Here is a 22755-nt window from a genome sequence, read left to right on the forward strand (position 1 = left end):
TTTGTTGCATCACTTTACATATTAAATTGTAATTGAAATGATTTGTAATGAAAATGTTAATCTTGATGAAAAAGAGTCCAATGAGTTTCTAGCTACTTCTTCTCATTCGCTCAACCCTTTACGAAGTAGCAGTAGATACAATAAGAAAAAAGTGATTTTGATTTGATTTGGACATAAACAACATACAATCCCAAAAATTTTAAGGCGTGAAATTAGGGAACGCGATAAACTCGGGGGCAGTATATTTCTATAATTAACGTTTCCTAACGTCTTATTCTGGTAATGACAAATTAGCTGTATCTCAGTGCAAGTCTTCCGTATGTAAAGATCCTAATGGAAGGTATGAAGCCATAATTAGTTTTATAAAATAGAATTTCACAGTGTTAAATAAAATGAAAGCAAAGGAACAATGAGTAGGCAGTAGCACACACGAGCGACAATAGATCTGAAAATAACGCGTGCTCGTGGTTGTTTTGCATTGCGGAATTTTGTCGGACATCTGGTGGTCGCTGTATATTTTGTCACTTGACTACGAAGCACTGAGATTATTTAATACACACGTATTTCGGATAGCGGCTTGTCTTAGAAACTTTACACAGGGCGATCAAATAAAGAATATTGTTTTTATTTGGTAGAATATTTTTGGCAGGCTTAGTCATGCTCAGAATATAATAGCGTCATTCCCTTTCTAATATATTGTCGAGGGTTAGCCATGGCTGGTCCATGCGTAATGTTCGATTCTTGTGGTAGCTAGATGATTCTGTTATAGAGATTCCTGAATTTGTTGATAATAGTTATCTTATTTATTTATTTTTATAATATTTAAACTATCTTAAACAATTTGAAAGAGCCACATCTCAAGTCAATTTCCTAATAAGCATATATTGGGGTTGAGCAGGTTATCAACTGTAAAGTAGAAGCTGTAGATATAAGCTAAATCACTCAGAGTTGAACAAAGACAGATTTATGAACTTTACGTAACACGGTTGGCTCAGTGGAAAAGCGCTCGCACGGAATGCTTGAGGTCGCGGATTCGAGTGTCGCATCGTTCATAAATTTTGTTTTAAAATTAAATTTGTGTTAACACAAATTATCTTGCCCCAAACTAGGCATAGCCTGTATGTAGTTCGAGTACGAGACAACAAGGGCGTGTAATGGTTTTATAGTAAGGTAGGCACTGTGGATCTAACTAGTCGTACTTTAGCTTTGGGATATGGAAAGATTTCCTACCATATGTATTTAGTATTTAGCGTACGGAAAAACTTTATAAGAGGATGTCCAATAGAAATTTCGTTAAAAAATAACGAAACTATATTAACTTCAACACTAGTGCTATATACAAATGATTTGAGTTTCAACAATTATCAATTCCGCCAATATTTGTCTTTAAACAATTCGACACGTGTTTCGCCTCTACACGAGGCATCCTCAGGACGTGTTGTCTCGCCAAAATCTGGCACGAGACTATTATTATATATTATTGTTTAAAGACAAATATTGGCGGAATTAACACTACAGAAAACTCAAATCATTTGTATAATTATGGATTTCCGCAAAGTATCGCCTACTTTAAATTTACTAGTGCTATATTCATTTAGGTTCATAACAAGGTAAGCACTGTCTAATTGCCTATATGATATGCACGCCCCTGCAAGAAAACAATTCTGGATACAATATACTTATTAAAACATACATAAAAACATCCAAGACTCGGAAAAAAATCCATGTTAATCATATAAATGTTTGCACCTACCGCGACTCGAACCGGCGACCCCTAGCTAAGTGGGCAGGGTTCAGTACTGGGCTATATTGATATGATTTTTGCATAATACCTTTATTTATTTGAAAATAAAGAGATATGTTTGTTTTTAACCTACATTATAAAAAAGAACTGTGGAATATTACCTACTTCTATACACACCCACATCTTTTATGCCACAAAGCGGGCCCAACTCAGCATGTTTGCTGGTTTGAAACTAGAACTGGTCTTCTGTTGAGCAATTTGGTGACATTGCATAACAATATTTATGTTTGTATGTCGAAACGTATCTCTTCTGCATAACATTACACAGATTGTATATAGAATAGTCTGTACAATGCTGAATCTGTAAATATTGATTTAAAAAGTGGCAATGAGTTTCTTGAAGACCTTTTTATTGAAGGTGTGAAGTGGCCTTACTAATAAATCAATCATCATGAGAGATAACATCAAAAAAAGTTGGATTTCCTAGAAAATAACCAAATTTACGCAGACGTAAGTCACACGATAAAAGTTACATATTAATATATTACAGTAGCAAAAGGACAGAAATTGAGTTGACGACATTTTATACTCAACCCATTTTATACGCTGTCAACATTAGAACAGAGAATGACGTGGAGTAGAGTATCTAATTAATAATTTCGATTTTGTTAAGACACTTGGTACATATGAGCGGTAAAGATTTTCATAACTAACACATTTAAAATGATGTTCACGAGATATAAGGGAATGGAAATTTACTAAAAAAAGGACTTGCATCAAAGAGTTAATGCAAGACTATAGACTAGAGAAAGACGGTGGAGTTAAAAATGGCTCACTGTAATCACTGCCTACATTCTCTCACACTAATTTGTCTGGTAAAGCAAAGGCATAAACGAGGGTTATTACTTTACCATCAAGTAATGTACTACGTGCGCGTGCCGTCGTATTTCTTCCTTCAATAAATTAAACGATAAATGACGATAAAATAAAAATTTATATATACGCTACACGAATAAAAAATGTTTTACTTGCTTTAAGCAATTCTGAATTATTGCATTATTCTAATGCTACAAGAAGTATAACAATAATGTCGTAGAATAATGTACATAATGTATAATGTAATAAACGTACGGCAATGGCGCAATAAAAATATTTTTGGCGAAAAGAATAAAGGGCAAAAATATAAAACTATATAAAGTCGACTCTAATATTTGTCGTTCCGAGCATATGCTAAGCACGTGTCGTGAAGATCATTTAAGTTCAGGAAATAGTAACGAAATATTAATAGTTCATCCCAGATTTATAAGAAACTTGGCTTTCATCCTGACTACATCGATTTAAAATATCGCTTCATAGGAAATTGCATCCATTTAATCTAGAATTTATCAGTTTTGAGATAATACTGCTTCTATAATTTAATACGAGATTCGGGTTTGTTATAATTAATAAATAATTTATCGAATTTGGGCAGTTAAGCCAAAAAATTAAATAAAACGCGGACAGAATTATTCTATGTATATACTTCATGTAATTAATGTGCGGCCTAACTGAAAATTAATCCAGGCGCAGTATTTCCGTGACTTCCAATATTATTCTGTGCGAAGGTATTTCAAAATCTATTTTCAGTAATTTTATTTTATTTTGAATATGTCTAATTAACAATTAAAACTGATTACCAATTAAAAATGTACAGAGTATACCTGGAACGTCCAGTTCATAATAGACACTGACAGTCAACCAATTGTCATACAATCTTTTAATTGCCAATATAAACCAGTTTTTATAATTTTAAAACAATAATCAGCATAGTAGATCATGAATCAATGGTAGAAAGAAACCCCCCCTGACAGTGTTGTTCTTATTTATTATCATAAAAAATCTAAATGTACATTGCCAGGTGTTATTTTCAACAGTAATAATTACCAAGATAAAGATGTCTCCACAAATTTTATAATGACCCCATTTACCCAAAAATGGGGTAATTTATAGCGATGCTGTCCCGCGTCCTTATCGATTTCTTATCTATAAGATAGCGTGCCATTACAAAAACATGCCTACGGTTTTAACCAATGCAAGATAAATACTAAAATGTATGCAAATAACTATTAATTGATAGTTTATTATATAATGCAACTTAGTTAATAGTCCATTAAAATGGTAAGTTGTTTCACTTATTTGATCAAAGAGATTAATTATGTAACCTCTATAATCGTATTGGACTTTGTAATCAGACATTTGAAAGTTTTTTGGCGACAATAACTATCCCACTTATTTGAGAAAAGAGGCAACACCAAGTACCAGCTGTAGAACGCGGATCGCCTAAATACAGTCCCACATAGCCTGGAAAAAGCATTTTGCACAATACACGCAATAAGCCCTCGGGTTTGCAATAAACTCCCGGACTATATCACAAGGGTGTCAAAATTTAACACTTTTTTATAATTTTTTATGACAATAAGGGACGAGACGAACAGGACGTTCAGCTGATGGTAATTAAGACGCCCTGCCCATTACAATGAAATACCGCTCAGGATTCTTGAAAAACCCAAAACTTCCAAACGGCACCACAATTCTCAAGCCTCATTTGCACAGTAATTTTACTAGCTACGGCGCCCTTCAGATCGAAACGCAATAATGCATCACGGCAGAAATAGGCACCGATGTGGTACCCTCCCACTAGTAAAAATATAAACCTAAAAGCTGGTTAATTGAGCGCTGGTTCTACTCATACAATGAATTTATAACTTAATTGTAGTTATATTATGTTAAGTATGAATATCGTGTAATAGTATTTACGAATAAAAACTTCAACTTGTTATTCTCTGTAGGAATATGTAGATTAGTACTTAAGCTCCATAATGCCGGATTCAAATTCAAATGATCATAATTAAATTTTTTATTCAAAATAGTTGTCATTTAAAAATCACTTAGAATCTACGAATCCGAAAAGAAACCTTATTCGTAAAGATATACCTCAGACCCGAGAGGTGCGGGCGCAAGAAACTCAAATTATTTATTTCTGCAAATTTATAGAACTAGACGTTACTTTGAGGAAATCCATTGCTCTAAGATGCCTCGATCTTCAGCAGCAGTTGACACGCCAAACGTTGGAACAAAAGTTAATACATCATAGAATACGTCCACTGCTCAACAAAGATCTCCTCTGAAAAATGCCTCCCCGAAAGATCTTCACGACGATCCAACGTATTCCGGCGATCTTGACCAGATCATCGGTCCATCATGTACATTTAATTGATTTAACAAAATTCTGGACCAGCGAAAAGTTTCTATATAATTTTAAATTATAAAATAGGTAGGATAAAATTGAAATATCGGTATATATTGAATATTATACATGATACGATATACATATCATTCTTACGGTTTGAGAGTGGCATATCCTTCAAGCGTGAACGGATTATAACAAACTTTGTTCAAACCAGAGAATTCTTAAAATAAACTTTTATGCTTGCAATTCATCCCTGTTTGAGTCGTATGTGCAAAGACTTTTTAATTTTTAATGAAGTTAAAACTTCTTAAGGCACACTGAGTACTTTGTAATATTAAAATTCACCCAATAATTTTGTACACAATTATAACTATTGTTACGTCGAAGGTTCGGGAGAATTCGATAGGTACTTAGCAGCGTAAAGGAACCTTGACCTTGTTGTTGTTTACAAAAACATGTTTTTCTTGTTGCTACCTATTACAGTGATCGACATCTTTCTAGAACTATCGTTACCGGTACGCGTGAATATGGTGCATAATTTTTAAAGGCTATGTTCGGAGTTTCCCTGCGAGAGAACCAAGAGAACTAAGGTGACGCACATAACCCAGATAATTGCAAAACTGAAGTGGCAGTGGGCAGAGCCCATAGCTCGACGGACAAATGGCCGTTGGGGCAGTAAAGTCCTCGAATGGCAACTACGTACCGGAAGACGCAGTGTTGGTATAGGCCCAAGATGGACCGATGATCTGATCAAGATCGACGGAATACGTTGGATGAGTGTAACGCAGGACCGACTCATCGTGGAGATCTTTGGGGGAGGCCTTTGCCCAGCAGTGGACGTCTTTCGGCTGATATGATGATGATAATGTGCATAATTTTATGGAATATTTTTGTGAAGTGTAATACGTAATAATCTTGTTTTTTTGGTAAAAAAAATATTAGTGTATTATTATTTATTGAGTTCTACTCTCAAAACTGTTAATCCACACTAATGGGTTAGGCAAAACACCTTAGTCAACAGCCACAATAACAAACCGCACCAAATAATTAGTTAATTAAACTTCCCAACTGTCACTTAACATTCCCGCCAAACCGTAATGGCGGACATTTTGAAAAAAGAACAAAGACGAGCGCAGCATAAATAAGTACGTCTCAGCAAATTACGCGAAACGGGCGGTCCTCAATATTGATGGCGACTCTGTCGTGACAGGCGCTCCGTCTGCGTGCCTTTGCCTTTTTGTGTGTTACGAGTTAGATGAACATTGTGTAGCTTCTCTAGCTACCTTATTAAATAGCACAAAAACAATTCAAGTAGTTTCATTTATAATTCTAAAGTTTTAATACAGCAGTGATATGCTATATAGTATGGGATGGATATGGGGGATGATGTAACAAGGAGTTCTTATCCGCATATAAGAACTCATTGTTCTATGGTTGGCCGTCAAGCCAAAGTTAAAGAATAAATGATTAAAATTTTGAATATTGACGCGAACGAGAAAATAATTGAATAACGAGACAGAATAGAGAATGAAGTAAAGCAGGAACGGTCGGCCTTCAGCCTCATATTTTAAATTAAATAAAGTATTGTAATATAATAAAATCGTATTAAAAGATTCAGAATGTTTTATTGAACAACGATCCCGCGTGTGAGGGAGGACTCACGTGTTACAATATACATAGAATGAAACAAAGTCGCTTTCTGCTGTCTAGAGTATGCTTAGAATGTTGATATTTAAAACTACGCAATGGATTTTGATGCGATTTTTTTTTAACAGATAGAGTATCAAACATGCTAAATATTATAGTGGAGAAATTCTGATTATTTTAGAGGTTTCTAATATGTCGTCCGCTCAGGATTCTTGAAAAACATAAAAATTTTGAGCGGCACTACAGTTGCGCTCGTCACATTGAGACATAAGTTGATAAGTCTCATTTGCCCTGTAATAGCACTAAACGACCGAAACACAGTAATGCTTACACATTACTATTACACGGCAGAAATAGGCGCCGTTGTGGTACCCATAATCTAGCCGGCTACCTGTGCTTCCCACTGGTATATGATATATACTGATACAGTAACATGCAAAATATAGTAAAGAAACGATGATTATTTTAGAGGTTTCTAATATGACGTCAATAAACATTTTTTGCGCTGACAACACTGAGCTACAAGATAGATCAAAATAAAGTAGTAAATTATTGTACACCTTAATAAGGTCTACAAAAAGTCCGCCATGGTATACGAGTATGTCTTTCTCTTAGGGATAAATCCACAATAACAATTTTTATCATCTGCATTTTACGAGAAATAATGGCTTTTTTACGAAGCGATTTGCAATACAGCATTATTCCTTATCCATTTAAGTACCTTAAATACATTCTGCATTTAATATAAATCAATATGGCCCAGTACAGCGTATAATTTAAATGAATATTTTCGAAGATATTACTGATTTAAAATGTAGAGACTTAGCGGTTGCGGCGGTACCGGCCTTAGCATACAGCATTAGAATGAGTATCATCAAGTTTATAAAATATTGCAGTGTACGAAACTTATTCTTGTATGTTATCTTCGAATATTTTTGATATAAATAACGGGATCACTCGGAAATTATATTCTATTTATTTAACTATTACTATTAAATTTTGACAGAACGCTGTCAGGGCAGCTAGTTATGTATATTTTTTTTTCTTTATTCTTATGACAGTAAGGGACGAGACGAGCAGGACGTTCAGCTGATGGTAATTGATACGCCCTGCCCATTATAATTCAGGACTGCTCAAGACTCTTGAGAAACCTAAAAATTCTGAACGGCATTTCACTAGCTACGGCGCCCTTCAGACCGAAATAATAATGCTTACACATTACTTCTTCACGGCAGATATAGGCGCCGTTGTGGTACACATAATCAAGCCGGCTTCCTGTGCAAAGGAGCCTCCCACAAATTAATATGAACCATATATCACTAATACTTCACTTGATGGTAAGGGATGACTGCTGCACATACTCCTTTGTATCAGCAGAGGAATGACAAGAGCCTTAGATCATTTATGCATCAAGATAGACAATGACATCTGTGACAACGTCAAAAAAAATTGAGTTGAGAGTTAACATCTATTTTGAGCAATGCACGCACACTAAAACATGTCAGTTGACGAACAACAAGAGACTCTATCTACAATTATAAATTATCTAAGGAAAAGACCTTGCCGACCGAAAACATTGGTACGTAGCGGGCGAGAATTGAACCGGGGATTACGTGGTGAGAGTCAAAGGTTCTATCTTTTGGGACATCGCTGTATGCGAATCGAAAATCCTTATATGTATCGTAGAATAAGTTTCACCCTTCGGGTACGGTACCCTAAAACGTGTTGAGACAATTATTAAGACATTTGATCCGATCTACTTTAGCACTCTTTCCTTCTCCCTATATTATGTACGTTCGAATTAGATTTGAACGTGTTCCATTTTTAAATTGAGTAACTGTATACTGATGTTTGAAAACGGAACAATTTTTATTTTTATTTTATTAACAAGCGGACGCCCGCGACTATGTCCGCGTAATATTTCTGATGTAAGTAACTCTTCACTATCACTTTATAGCCTAAATCAAAGTCGCTTCCCGCTATGTATGCTTAGATCTTAGAAACTTCGCAACGGATTTTGATGCGTTTTTTTTAATAGATAAAGTGATTCAAGAGGTTTATCTTTTAAATTACTGAATCTACCATTTATTCGGAAAAAGTAGAGCTCGTGAGAAGAACATACAACAAACTCAACGACGAATCTTTTCAATCAAATAGAATATTTTGTAATATAATAATATATAATAATATGCTGTAATATACATAACAAATTAGTTTGTAAGGCGCAGTATCCAATATATGAACGTATTTAAGTAATATAAATTATTTCATATAAATTAATAAAATGTAAAAATATAAATTATCGTATATTGTATGAATCAACCGTGAGAGCTTGAATTCATTGTTTGTATAAGGATGGTTCGTTATTAATCTTCTCTTTTGTCTTTCTTTTCAGAAACTGATCATATTATTAAGAAGCCTCGGAACCCAAAAAGGATCTTCGAAAATAAAATACAAGAGTATTGAGTTAAAAGTTCGAATATTTCTAAAGCACGCTGAAGTGCAACTTAACCGAATCCTAGAGCTTAATAAAGGTGTATAAATCAGTACACGGTAAGTAACTTAATAAGTTGTATTAAAGTTAATTTATTTAGCTCTTAGCTGTTAGCCGAACGGAAGGGGGCAACGTCGTAAATTTTATACTTGCTATCAATGGAACAAAAATATGTGGAGACGGATTATTCAACATTTTTATATTTAAAATTTATTTGGCGTGTTTGATGGTTACCTATCATGAAACGACCTTTAGATTGTTTACTTTGGGACTAAATAAAAAAACCATCAAGTATGATTAGTGTTGTGTATTGTCGATAATCATTTAGTAAAAGTGATTCAAGGATTCTTGCATTACTAAGTCACTTTTTGATACGAGCTGAAACCTCTATTTCCGGACCGTGAAGTACAAAACCATGATTATTATTTAATTAATGTATTAACTAACACTTAATTTTAAACATGATTTATTCTTAAATTACTTTTCTTAAACATATAACACCTATATATGATTAATCTAACACTCGAAGTGTTACTCGTAGATTAATTCTATCTGACTTAAAAAAAATCTTTTATTTTTCCGTTATTCCATTGAGTTAAAAAGAAAATGTATATTTAGTACCTATTGCGGATACGTGTGCTAGTTTAAGTTTGATGTTTCATTTAACTAAAATCTTTGATTGCTTCGAAAGAATAATAATTAATCATCTGTTATATACAAATATATTATATTACATGTACAAAACACATCATAATTCGTTTAGACAATGAACTATAAAATAATGTCCAAATGTTCATTTACAATATATACTAGGAACTTAATATATATTGTTCGAAAAATTGTATATTTTATAATAAAATTGGCTCCACAGACGCCAATACTTGTTATTTTCACGCCCGTCAGCCAGACATTGAATAATCGACCCTGCTACTAGACAATAAGTCACATTTATGAAACTCAAACAACAACTTATATTAGCATGAAAGCATCAATATCTTTTGACTTAAGGATTACATTGTGTTGCGTTTAAACTTTATGGTTGTGTTCGTACGTATGCCTCACTTCATGGTCGGACATTCTAAATCGTTTGACTTTCGAGATAATTTTAAGAAAATATTATAATTGCATGTGTTTTCTATGCGTGTGCTTGAGAAAGCGTATTTTTTCCAGTTTTGTATAAAATTATATATAAATATATTTTTTTTAAAATAAAATACAGTGATTTGATTGACTTTGGAACTATTAGGAAGTAAAATTGCTACTATTGTCTCTTTCTGTCAGCGTGTTGCATCACATAAACCGCAATGGAGAAAAGAAAAGGGTTAACATCAAAGACGCATTTTTTGAAGTTATACTTCTTCAGGCGCGTTATGAAAATATGACGGGAGTGAAATTTTAAGATGCGCGCGCATCACTGTAACACAAAAGTAACAGGGCGTTAGTTTTTTTAGTTTCTACGTCAATTATTAGGATCTAGGCAAAGGGTTCAAGCCCGTACAGCCGTATTCGTTATTTAATAATTAATTGTCAAAGCCATCGTTGCAAGATTTTTACAATATTGTTGTCTACAAACGTAGAATAGCACGAGGAATAAATAATTTGAAGGACGTTTGCTTTGTTAAGCCAAAGAAGTATAACTTCTTGCAGGCATACATAAGTAATCTACGCTGAAAAAACATTTGAATTCACATTATTGATTTACACGAATAAAATCGTGGTAAACCTAAGGACTTAACTATGAAATGTAACATTATGTTACTGAGTTTCTGCAGTCAGAATTACTGAAATAACCATATTAACGCGTGGGTTCACATCTGCCGTTCCAATAAATACTTAATCACTACTTACTCGCTGGTATCAGTTGTAACGCGGCTATGTAACTACCTACCTACTTATTTAGATTCTATAGTCCTTACTGTAAACTTTCCAGGCTTAGACTAGAATCAAATCTTTCTAAAAAAAATCTTCCTTTTTCCCTTCACCTGGGCGGGAACCAAACAATCAGTACACATCTCCTTTTAAATTACAACATTAAGTAAATCATTTTTAAAATAGCAACACCTAAATCAAAATGCTCAACGAAATCCTTGCCGCTGCCCATATGGAGATTTAAAAAAGTAAACTGTCAAATGTGTTCTATCCGATATTTAGAACTGCTCGTAATAGCTGGAACGTGACTATTTAAACTTTGAATATAGAATGCTATGACCTCTTCACACTGGGGGCGTTAAAATCGCACTTAAATCGTTGACAATATTTATAGTTGTGTTCCGACCAATTCGTTCACGTTTATTACTTCAAATCAATTCCAGTACTCAATATTCAAGTCAATACAACTACTTTTAAAATATGCATTAAATAATCCAATTGTTATAGGCACACTTTTTGAAACATGACACTCAAATATAAAGATCAATAAAGTGGACTAAAAATCTAAACGTAAGCATTCACCAGTAAAGGTTTTTTGGATATTATAACTTTGTTGAAAGGGAAATGAGTAGGCCTGCGACTAGTGAAAAATAAAATATTGAAAGCGACGCTTTTATACATATTATTTCGTTTTGTGAGTGTTTAAATTTACATTGCATTGTTACATGTTTTGATTGTTCTCTCACTTTGGCTATTGTATGTTACTTTTGTAGATTGTAACAACTGTTTGTACTTTTTTAATCACTCTTGTTCGGTAGTTTGGTTTGTTTGCCTATCGGGGTTTATCGAGACCAGTACGATCATTGATGCAACCTGTGTTATCCAGATGATAGAGCGCTAAACAAAGAACATAGAACCTCATTTTTATTTTTTTTTACTTATGTTTTATCTGTTGCTGCTGGGGGTTGCTGCTTCGACAGCCGAAGATAGCAAGCGTCGCCAATATGTCAGTATCAGTGAGTCATACATCTTTGTGCCGTTTAGTGTCGAGACACTTGGACCGTGGGGCCCAGACACGCAGAGAATGTACAACTACTACTGCTGCTCTCTTTTTTTCGCGCTATCTTCGCGCCTCAATAAGGCTACTGGAAACTCAAGCGCTGGCAGCTATTTCGGTCAATGGATCAGCCTTGCTATCCAACGCAGTAATGCTGCCAGTATTCTTGGTACGCTTCCACGTAATGATAGTTTTAATTTTATGTTGTCATAGTCATTGTAAATATAGATATAATAATCTAAATTTGTACAAATCACTCTTGTATTTAATTGTATGTAGCCAGTGTAATAACTGGCTTGATGAGACTTTAACATCCTATGTCTTAAAGTGAAGAATACCCACTCAAAAGTTTGGATACAATTAAGAATCCTGTGCCGTTGTAGTGGGCAGGGTGTATTTTTCGTTCTTTTCATCAATATTTGTCATAAAAAAACCCCATGCTAAGATGAGCAAGGTTTAAAGGTATGTGAAGTGAACATTGTTATACGAAATCTCCATTTACAATGTCTGTACAATACAGTGATTTTTATTTTCTTGGAATTTATTTATCATATGCCGTGTACAGAAAAACACGACAAAGACTTTTACAGGAGATTTTCTGCCTAATGGACACTATAAAATGTTTTAGTTTAGCTATATATATATAGTCACTCATCACGATATCTCTTGAACCATATGGCGTAGAGACTTGAAATTTGGTAGAAATAATCCTTTCACAGAGTAGAGATCAGCTAAGAACGGATTTAAAGAAATTCCATGCGCAAGTTTTTTTTATAACAGAACAACGTCTGTCGGGTCCGCTAGTTAAATATAATAGCCTAGGTTTGTGGTACACTGAACATCCAATCCTCAGAATTCGGACAGCATCTGAACTGGATACAATTTAGCCGTGCATTGCACAGATTATACTGCTCTAGTTAGTTAGTCTAGTTTTTTTGATGAAAATACGGGACGAGCAAGACGTTCAGCTGATGGTAATTGATACGCCCTGCCCATTATAATGCAGTGCCGCTCAGGTCACCTTGAGACATAAGATGTTAAGTCTCATTTGCCCAGTAATTTGACTAGCTACGCCGTAGCTAGCCCTTCAGACCGAAACACAATAATGCTTTCACATTACTGCTTCACGGCAGAAATAGGCGCCGTTGTGGTACCCATAATCTAGCCGGCATCCTACGCAAAGGAGCCTCCCACAGTACGCTTGGTAAAAAATAACAAAACCACAAGGCTGTGCGTTGTTTAGCTGTCAGTTATTTTTGTTGATATTGGATTTATTTTTATTAGAAGTGACGAAATGGGCTTAATGTCCACCTGATAGTGATACGACCTGACACTATACCGCTCAGGATTATTGACAGACCTTCAGACATAACCTGTCCTATTAATAATCACAGTGAAAAGTTACTCCAGCTTTAAAATGACTTCTCCCTGCCATGTTATTCTGTAGTGTCAAAGGTAAAATAAAGACAAATAGTTTTAAATTTGGAATAACTTTACTTCGCGTTTATTAATATTAAGATGTTAAGTCATACTAGCCTAGTAATGTAGTTAACTACGGCAAACGTCTACTAATCTTTTTTAACGAATTTATCGAACCGAATCTTTGAATTGCTGTGAAACGATTTCAATTCGATGTTTAATTAATTAAATCACAAAAAAGTAAAACATAGTATATCTGTACAATATTCTATTTCTTTTCAGCAAACAAATAGGTTTACTTATAATTTTCAATTTATGAGTTTTGCGTTTGGGTTCTTAAAGTATATAAAAGTTGATGACGGACATAAAAAGTGGCTCAGAAAGGAAAAACAGACAATAAAAAGTCCACACATGCTTTTTAGGCTTCTTCTACACGTAAGTATCTTTAATAAAATATTATATTTTCTTTCGAAAGTAATTTTCTATTGGTATGACCACTTTTGTCGTCTTTTGCCAAACACCCAGGTCAACTTTTACCAATACCTATCATACCACGCACTATATATTTGCGCACTTAATGCATTTAATTTCGCTCCAAATTGCATCAAATTAATTATCAAAATTAAAGTAAATGATAGTAAAAATAAACGGCATAGCTCAGTGTGGCAGCGCCCTTAATCCACAAATCCTCGCGAGTGCGCGCGATTAGCGCCATCTGTCATCGGCTCTGACAGTTGACAGTGGCACAGACTAAAAATAGTTCAAAGCACTTCCGAACGATTACGATATTTCCAAGTAAGTGTTGCCATAAAGGATATTATTGTTTCTGCTTCTTTTGTTTGGCCCATTTATTTATTATTACGGAAGCATTTAAATAGATGAGATGAGGCATACTTACTTGATAGTGTCATGCCACAAAATCACTTTTACTCATCAGAATTATTCGTCTATCTAGAATTTATAGATTATCATTTCATGACAAACGCTAAGTTATGTATATAATGATTCACGCACTCTATAAGCACAAAATTTATGTTAGTAATGAACGTAAATATTAGGCTTATATATATATATAGATCGTACTTAGACATTGCTCAGACTATACTCACGTAAAACTTAGCTGAGTGTGATAAAACGCGAACTTGACTTTTGTATTGTGTCTTCGCTTAAACTTAGTATAAATTCTAATGTCAAATTATTATAAAAATAAAATAAAATATTATGATAAGCTAACATTCAGCTAAGGTTTACGTAAGTAAAGTCTAAGTACACTCGATAGATATAAGCCTAATATTTACGTTCATTGCTAACATATAGTTTGTGCTTATAGAGTGCGTGAATCATAGAATTTAGCGTTTGTCATGAAATGATAATCTATAAATACGATCGACGAATAATTCTGACGAGTAGAAGTGATTTTGTGGCATGACACTATCAAGTATGCCTCATCTCATCTATGATTGGTGTGAAGTGGCCCTCTAGTGGGAGGCTCTTTTGCACAGGATGCCGGCTAGATTATGGGTACCACGACGGTGCCTATTTCTGCCGTGAAGCAGTAATGTGTAAACATTACTGAGTTCGGTCTGAAAGGCGCCGTAGCTATTGAAATTACTGGGCAAATGAGACTTAACATCTTATGTCTCAAGATGACGAGCGCAATGAATTCTAGTGCCGCTCAGAATTTTTGGATTTTTCATGAATCCTGAACGGCAATGCATTGTTATGGGCAGGGCGTATCAACTGTCGTCAACTGAACCTTATTTTCATAAAAAAAATATTACAGCGGTCTTTAAATAATTAATCGGTCTCGAACCATCGACGATCATTATAATCTATAATTTAAGATCAGCTTGATTCTTTGGCGTAGCGTAGAGGTAAAGATGTGGGCTCTCTCTATATTATCTATCACATATATCACGGCGAGGGCTAGGAGGTGTTACAGCGGAATTTCACCGAACATTGACGTTAGAATGTCTGGCATGACAACAAACAACCACGCGTTTAACTAGACAGTCAGTGTGTGGAATAACTCAGCACTTATGTATTCCCGAACCGATACGATTTAGGGACCATTAGGACTAGAGAATACTCCCTTTTCAAAAGCCTAATGCAGCTGATTTCCAAGAGCCTCTGTTTCTTTTGCTCCCTTAATATAAGATACCCCAAGATTGTACCAACTAGGTATACCAGAGGCAAATTCTCTCGCCGTTCGTTCTCGTTCAGTTGAAAATGAATTCAGAATACTAAGGAAGGCATTGTCAAAGAGAAATTACTGGGCAAATGAGACTTCTTTTATCTCTAGGTGACGAGAGCAATTGTAGTGCCGCTCAAAATTAAAGTGCTTTTCAAGAATCCTGAGCGGCACCGAATTGTAATGGGCAGGGCGTATCAATTACCATCAGCTGAGCGTTCTGCTCGTCTCGTCTCTTATTGTTATAAACAAAAGATAATTTAATGATTGATGAATGAAATGAATGACTTCTTTGAGGCAAGCAATCTATAACGTCCGTAGAAACAATTTTTTTTAAAATAATAGTACACTACCAAATATATTTGCCCGGACTTCATGTGAGGAACCAGGGCATCTATTATTTGAATCACTTAAAGAATTTTCATTGAAAAAGCAACATTCTCAACATTCGACAGTTACTTGTGAAAATGGGACTGAATCACAGCTCATGACGTCACAACATGGCCGTCGAAAGCAACCAAAGCACAAATAAACCTGCACAGTCGGGTTTAATACAAACCCTTAACCGCAAACGCTTAAGTAATTCAACCCTTCAACCTCGCGTCCCTTACGTAACGTCAAAGGTTACTTCATGTCTCGATTCTGCTTATATTTTATCAGACGCAAATTTCTACCGCTGCAAGCAGTAGTGTGCAAGTTTTATTGTATATTTCTATTCTAGTATAGAAATATATTTAACTACCATAGGAAGAGATAATCTTTATATATACAAATATTTTATATTTTATAGTTTATCCGCGACCGCCATTAACTCCCAAACTACTGGACTTGGCCTCCGACATGAGAGTCCTCCACTTATGTCCTGTGCGCTAATTTATGATTTTCATCTCGCACAGGTCAGCGTTCACCGGTTCCATCTGTTCTCAAATTTTTGACGCACAGTTTGACAGTTCTGTGACATTTTTTCATAAAATAAATTTAACGCTTCACACCTATTACAATTTTACATTAAAAAGTTTAGCTTAAAATCTTTTTATCTTAAAAAATCAACTTTCATCCATAATTTAAACGATTGTATTAAGAATTTTCGATAAGGTCACGTGTCCTGAAAACCCATCCCAAGAAAAGTGCTCAATTTCGCTTAAGAAGACTTCAAAAATATTGAGGGCATACATACATACATTCATAATAGACTAAAAGCGAGGAAAGATGATTAGCTTGTCGTGATCCCTTTCACTCCAATACCAGGTAAAAGAGATACCAAGTGCGCAAAAATAGCCCCTAAGCAAACTACGTAATGACAAAATACGATTACTCGTAAAGTTTTAGAAACACACAGACCACCAGACAGAATTAACAACTAAATTTAACCTTCAAATAATGCTTTCAGTTGTAGTGAAATGATTTAAATCGTGACGAAGGGTCTTGATTGTTGTGTTTTCCATTCGAAAAAAAAGTTAATAATGATATATTTAAAAAAATATATTGAACCATAAGGTCGAATTGGATTAGTTCCAATTCTAAAGGAATCAATTTTGAGAAAACAAATGCCTTTTATGGTTACACTGATAAATACGGACAGAGTCGGGATTAAGACCTAAGAAGTTTAAAAAGACTTTATAAACATATACGGCCTTACAAATATAAACTTGGTAAGTTATACCTGAGAATAAACCAAGTATATGCAAAATGTTTACAAATAGACACTTCGCTTATGATTGGTTTATTCGGACGTATTTTTCCCGCGTTTATTTGCAAGGCTGCCTGACTTTCGGAAAACTTCAGACTAAAGAAAAATTAGCACTCATTACACTAACACTGCTTTTCACCAGTGTGTATTCAATTGTGTCTCTACAATTCACCAGATCGATGGAAACTCTTACCACATAAATTACAAGAATATGGCTTCTCACCAGTATGTATTCTATGGTGTGATTATTAATATCCATTTTGACGGAAGCTTTTACCACCTGGATCACAAAAATATGGCTTTTCACTACTGTGTATTCTATTGTATCTTCAAATCATCAAATCGATTGAAGCTCTTAGAAAAACTTATTTTGACAGTGTTGTCAGCGATAGGTATAGTCAACATTATGTATATTCTTGGTTTATACTCAGGTATAACTTTTTATCAAGTTTATTTGTAAGGACAATAGTCTGCAAGGATGCCTTGTAATCTACATCATCGAACTCGGGCGAAAACGCTGAAAACGGCTAGTAATTACTGCTATCAATGAAATTGAATTAAAAACTCTAATTAACCTATATTTAAAGTTTAAACTTTGGTTCAAGTTTTTAAAAGATAACTTTCAACAGATTCCTTTGAACCTCGCTCTGGGGAGTGACTAATGTCATTACTTTATCCATTCCTTTGAGACTTCCGCCAGTAATTATACTGCAGGCTACTCTCTTATTCTAGAAACTCTTGACCTGACGTGACTTTTGAGTCAAATGGAATAAAAATTAATGGACACCAATACCAAACAGAAATACACATTTCCTGGTCAAGATTGCCGGAATACGTTGGATGACGGCAGCGCAGGACCGATCGTCGTGGATATCTTTGGGGGAGGCTTTTGTCCAGCAGTGGACATCTTCTATGTGTTTTCGGCTTTCAAAAAGTATGACCCGAGGTGATCATATTCCATCACGTAAGCCAGTCCATGTTGGCTTGTTCTTCTCTTCTATAAAACTTAAATCTATGCTCTTCCATTTAACCCCATTTCTAACCGTCCAAGTATTATTTATTCTTCTATGTTCTACTACTTAGTGACGTCACTACACACAGTATTTTGCATTGACGCGATAAGCCGCCGCAAAAAAATGTGCGGTTACCTCACCCCTCCCCATCACGTGGGCCGTTTGCCTCTTCTAATATAAAAAGTGTGTGTATAGTTATCTATGCACGCAAGAAGTTATACTTCGTTGGCGTAACAAAGCAAAAATCCTTAAAAATTTTTATTCCTTTTGCTATTCTATGTTTTTAGAAAGAACAATTTTGTAAAAATCTTGCAAAGATGGCTTAGACAGTTAATTATTAAATGACGAATACGGCTGTATGTGCTTGAACCCTCTGTCTGAAACCAAAAAAAATATAACGAATGTTGCAAACGTCGGAAAATTTTAAGAACCAACTTCACCCTGTTACTTTTGTATTACAGTGATGCGCGCGCATCTTAAAATTTCACTCTCATTTATTGTTTTATAACGCGCCTAAAAAGTATGACTTCAAAATAACTCATACACATCAAGTAAGCGATACTAGAGAAATAGGTGTGGAGGATATGTTCAATCACAACATGTACATTTAGCTGCACTGCATTATAAAACAAAATATTTTTCTTTTTCTTTCATTTTATTGCTCGATAGGACTGCTGTTATCCCACCTTTGACTTTCAACTAATTAAGGAAAAACCGGACACAAGAATGGTTATTAAAAAAAGGATATTTCATTAATCCCAACGACCATAAACTACTGTCTTTATTAATGCAATTACGTTACATTACCATAGACTGTAAAGTAATAGACACCGAATTTCTTTTATGGAATAGAAGGGACACACGAGTAGTGTACCGGGTCGCCTGCTCGTTAAGTGATACTGTCTTTAAAGTTGGTGCCAATTTAGTGTAGTCCTGGTAAAAATGCGAAAGGAAATTTCATTCAATATGCTTGTTCGAACAGAAAGTTGTTTGGAAATCAAACTTTACGGGATCTACGCACAGCCAGATCTTGGGGATATTTTGTAGCTAGTGGTGCAATTGTGGAGTTCGTGAAAAGCGGCATCGTGTCGAAGTTACCGAACGAAACTAAAAGCGAGGGAATATAGATATAGGGATAAACTTGCTTGTTTAGTTTGCCTTTGATCTCCTTTGAAAGCAAAACAGTGACAATATGAACCGTTAATATGGTATAAGTTTTATAATACTTAATTCAGTGTAGACTAATTATATACTCTTACTTATAGTCGTCTTGTTAACAGTCAGGAAATATTGAGACGATGAACGAGAACAATCCGGCAAGAAATTGTATTCGCCATTTTTTATACACTTCACCTATATGTATGTAAGTAAAGGGACCTTTAAACTTGATTTTTATTCGGACCATATTTAAATTTTGCACATTAATAACTATTAAACACAGTCTTTATAACTTGGCCTTATAAAGGATATATCACTGTGATAGTAAAAATTCGACACACATACGAGTTAAAAAAACTCGCTTATAAATAGTAGTAATTAATTAATAAAAAAGGAGTGTTCGTATATCGTCAATAACGATATAAAGTTTACTGGTCTATTAAAATATTAAAAAAATCAGGACATTACATAGAAGATATAAAGAGATCTTATTTTATCTAGTTATTTACAAAATATGTTTTTTTTAAACTAAAATTATTTTACTACAACAATAAGGGTAACGAGTACATTAGATACAAAAATAAAATTAATAGTAATACTGTTATATAAATTATATAAGAAAGGGTGACACTGTCCGCAAAAAATATTACCTATTACGGGAATAATTACGGGACAGGTTGTGAGACGACCAATTTATTTCATAGCCACGGCGTGCATTACACGGCTATTTAGTAGCCTAATAATAGGTTTTGGAATCATACTTTCAGTATTGGTTTGCGGTGTTTTGGGTTGTCAGAAAATTTGCATAGGTCGTTATTTCTCACAGTCCTGACATAAATTCTTGGCTTCTTCCATTCGCATAATGGTTTCCATGCAATCTCACTATCTGATATCCCAAGAAATCGCCAAATTAGTGCATAATTTTAACCAATCTATACTTCGACTGTGCAAACTAACCAATTTTTACAGTTGAATGGTAATTATTCAATCTATATGAAAATTGTACGAAAGCTCCAGTTATGAAACTTTTCACACCTTCCAGTAGAGATACAATAAAAAGGCCTACAAAAGTACATTATACCTTGGCCCTTTTTTAGTCGGTCGGTTAAGCAATGGCTTTTGTATTTGTAATAATAAAACAAGAATACTTACCATATGATGAATAGACAGTCAGTGACAACAGGAGGTAGACCCGGGACAAAATACCGCCAAATCTCAAACGGAACATTTTCAAAATGGCCGCCATGTCAGATATCACATAATACGCTCAGAAGGACTACAGAGCTCGCAGCGGGCGGACGTGTCCTTGGAATCATTCGCGATTCAAATTGTCTGAAACAAAGGAAATATATTTTAACTTCAATATATTTGATGTATATTCTAGGATACTTGAAGGGAGGAATATCGTCGTTCAGAAATATAAGGAGTTGGAGGTGCGGACTTCACTTCTTGTGTTCATGTTGTGGATGTAAATGGTTATTCCATTCACATACCCCATCGATACATTGAATTTATTCTGTATTTGCTTCCATTACTGTACTGTACTATATTCTGTATGTTTTACCATCTGCTGAATAATAAAATTTACACTCCGATTGAGTGTAAATTTTATTTGCATAAATATGTTTTAAATACATTTTCAAATATTTATAATCACGATATTTATTTTATTATTGCGTTTAATAATTTTAAAATAATATACATTTAAAAAAAACGTGTTCAATTAAAATTAAGCATTTCAATGGCTATTTAAAACACCTACAGCGATGTATTCAGTTACTAGCATTTTTACTGGGTAAGGATGTATTATAAACGGTAATATTTACCTAAAATATATTCTTAATGAATAACTACAGCGCAAAAGGGGTTATAAAAATACTTGCAACAAAATCTGTAAGAAATACTTCACAAGGTTCACAATACGAACTAAAGCCTTGGGCAGAGGAAAATGGAATGAAAACAAGAATATTCATAAGTTTTTACAGTATCATAAAAATATACAGAAATATTTCCTTCAGATGTCTCGCTATATAAACAGAGCGTTGTTTGAGATTTTTTATACGTAATAAAAATAACCCTGAAATGGTGCACTATTTAAATAGAACAAGTAGCTAAAATTGAACCCCCCAATGAATACTTTTCTCACGTATTTCGCGGAAGCTCCCTGGCGGCTCAAAAACCCGGCTTGATTCTTTGGCGTTGCGTAGACATGTGGGGTCAGCTCTCAGCATCTTCTACCACTTATCATGTGAAGTATCAGAGGAATTGGTAAGGTTAACACCAGCAGTTGATTTGCAATACGAATTAAATTTGTTTCAAAAGAGGAGTGAGATTCACACCTTTAACACAAGACACAAATATAAATTGCGTACTGATTATTATCGTCTGAAAAAAGTACTTCTTTTGTGAGAATGGGTGTCCGCATTTATTAAAATACTAATTTGCCTGCAAGAATTGCCCTTTATTTGATTTAAATCGGTAATTACGTTACGTCAGTTGGTGCTGGGTCTGCTGCTTCGACTCCGATGACAGCAAGCGTCGCAAATATGTTGGTCTCAGTTAGTCATACATATTTGTGCCGTTTGGTGTCGAGCCACATGGCACGTGGGGCCCAGAGACACGGAGAATGTTCAAAATACTATCGTCGCGCCTCACCCAAGAAACCCAAGCGCTGGCAGCTATTTCGGTCGACGGATCAGCCTTGCTATCCAACGCGGTAATACTGCCAGTATTTTTGGTACGCTTCCACGTAATGATAGTTTTAATTTTATGTAGTCGTAGTATTGTAAATATAGTTTTGTATAACATATTGTATAACATATAGTTATAAGTTTTGTTTTGTTTTAATAATAAATGATATAATCGGTAATCAAGAACCCTTTAAATTAAAATGCCTTATTACACTCTGAATGATTACATGAATGACAAAAGCGCGTGGTTGCTTACCAAAACACAAAGAGCAGTACATACTATCACAATAACATAATAATTTAGATAATAATATAATAATTTAGATTTAAATTTGTTTAGAATTTTTGACCAGTACGAGTGTATGTTAATACCCAAGTACTGAATAAATTAATATAATTGTTTCATTGGGACATTAAGTATAAATGCAAAATTTTGCCCGCGAGATATTCTTGTCTATTATTCGATAACCGCGCGATTCACTCGAAACTTTTTGACTTGCACAGCCCCTTTTTTTAATTTTGTCTGCCTGCTGCTGTATTCCCAAATTGATAAG

General features: G+C 34.6%; 1 protein-coding gene across 2 annotated transcripts in view; it reads right to left on the reverse strand.

Moving 5' to 3' along the window:
- Nucleotides 1-22755, reverse strand: part of LOC126980182 (uncharacterized) — a 221091-nt gene that overhangs the window by 161083 nt on the left and 37253 nt on the right. For both annotated transcript variants that reach the window (XM_050829789.1, XM_050829790.1), the window contains exon 2: nt 20664-20843. In XM_050829789.1, coding sequence (XP_050685746.1) covers nt 20664-20757 — 94 coding nt within the window. In that variant the 5' untranslated portion in view covers nt 20758-20843. The remainder of the gene's footprint in view (nt 1-20663; nt 20844-22755) is intronic.

The sequence above is a fragment of the Leptidea sinapis genome, chromosome 5, assembly GCF_905404315.1.
Source record: "Leptidea sinapis chromosome 5, ilLepSina1.1, whole genome shotgun sequence".
Classification (NCBI taxonomy): Eukaryota; Metazoa; Arthropoda; class Insecta; order Lepidoptera; family Pieridae; genus Leptidea; species Leptidea sinapis.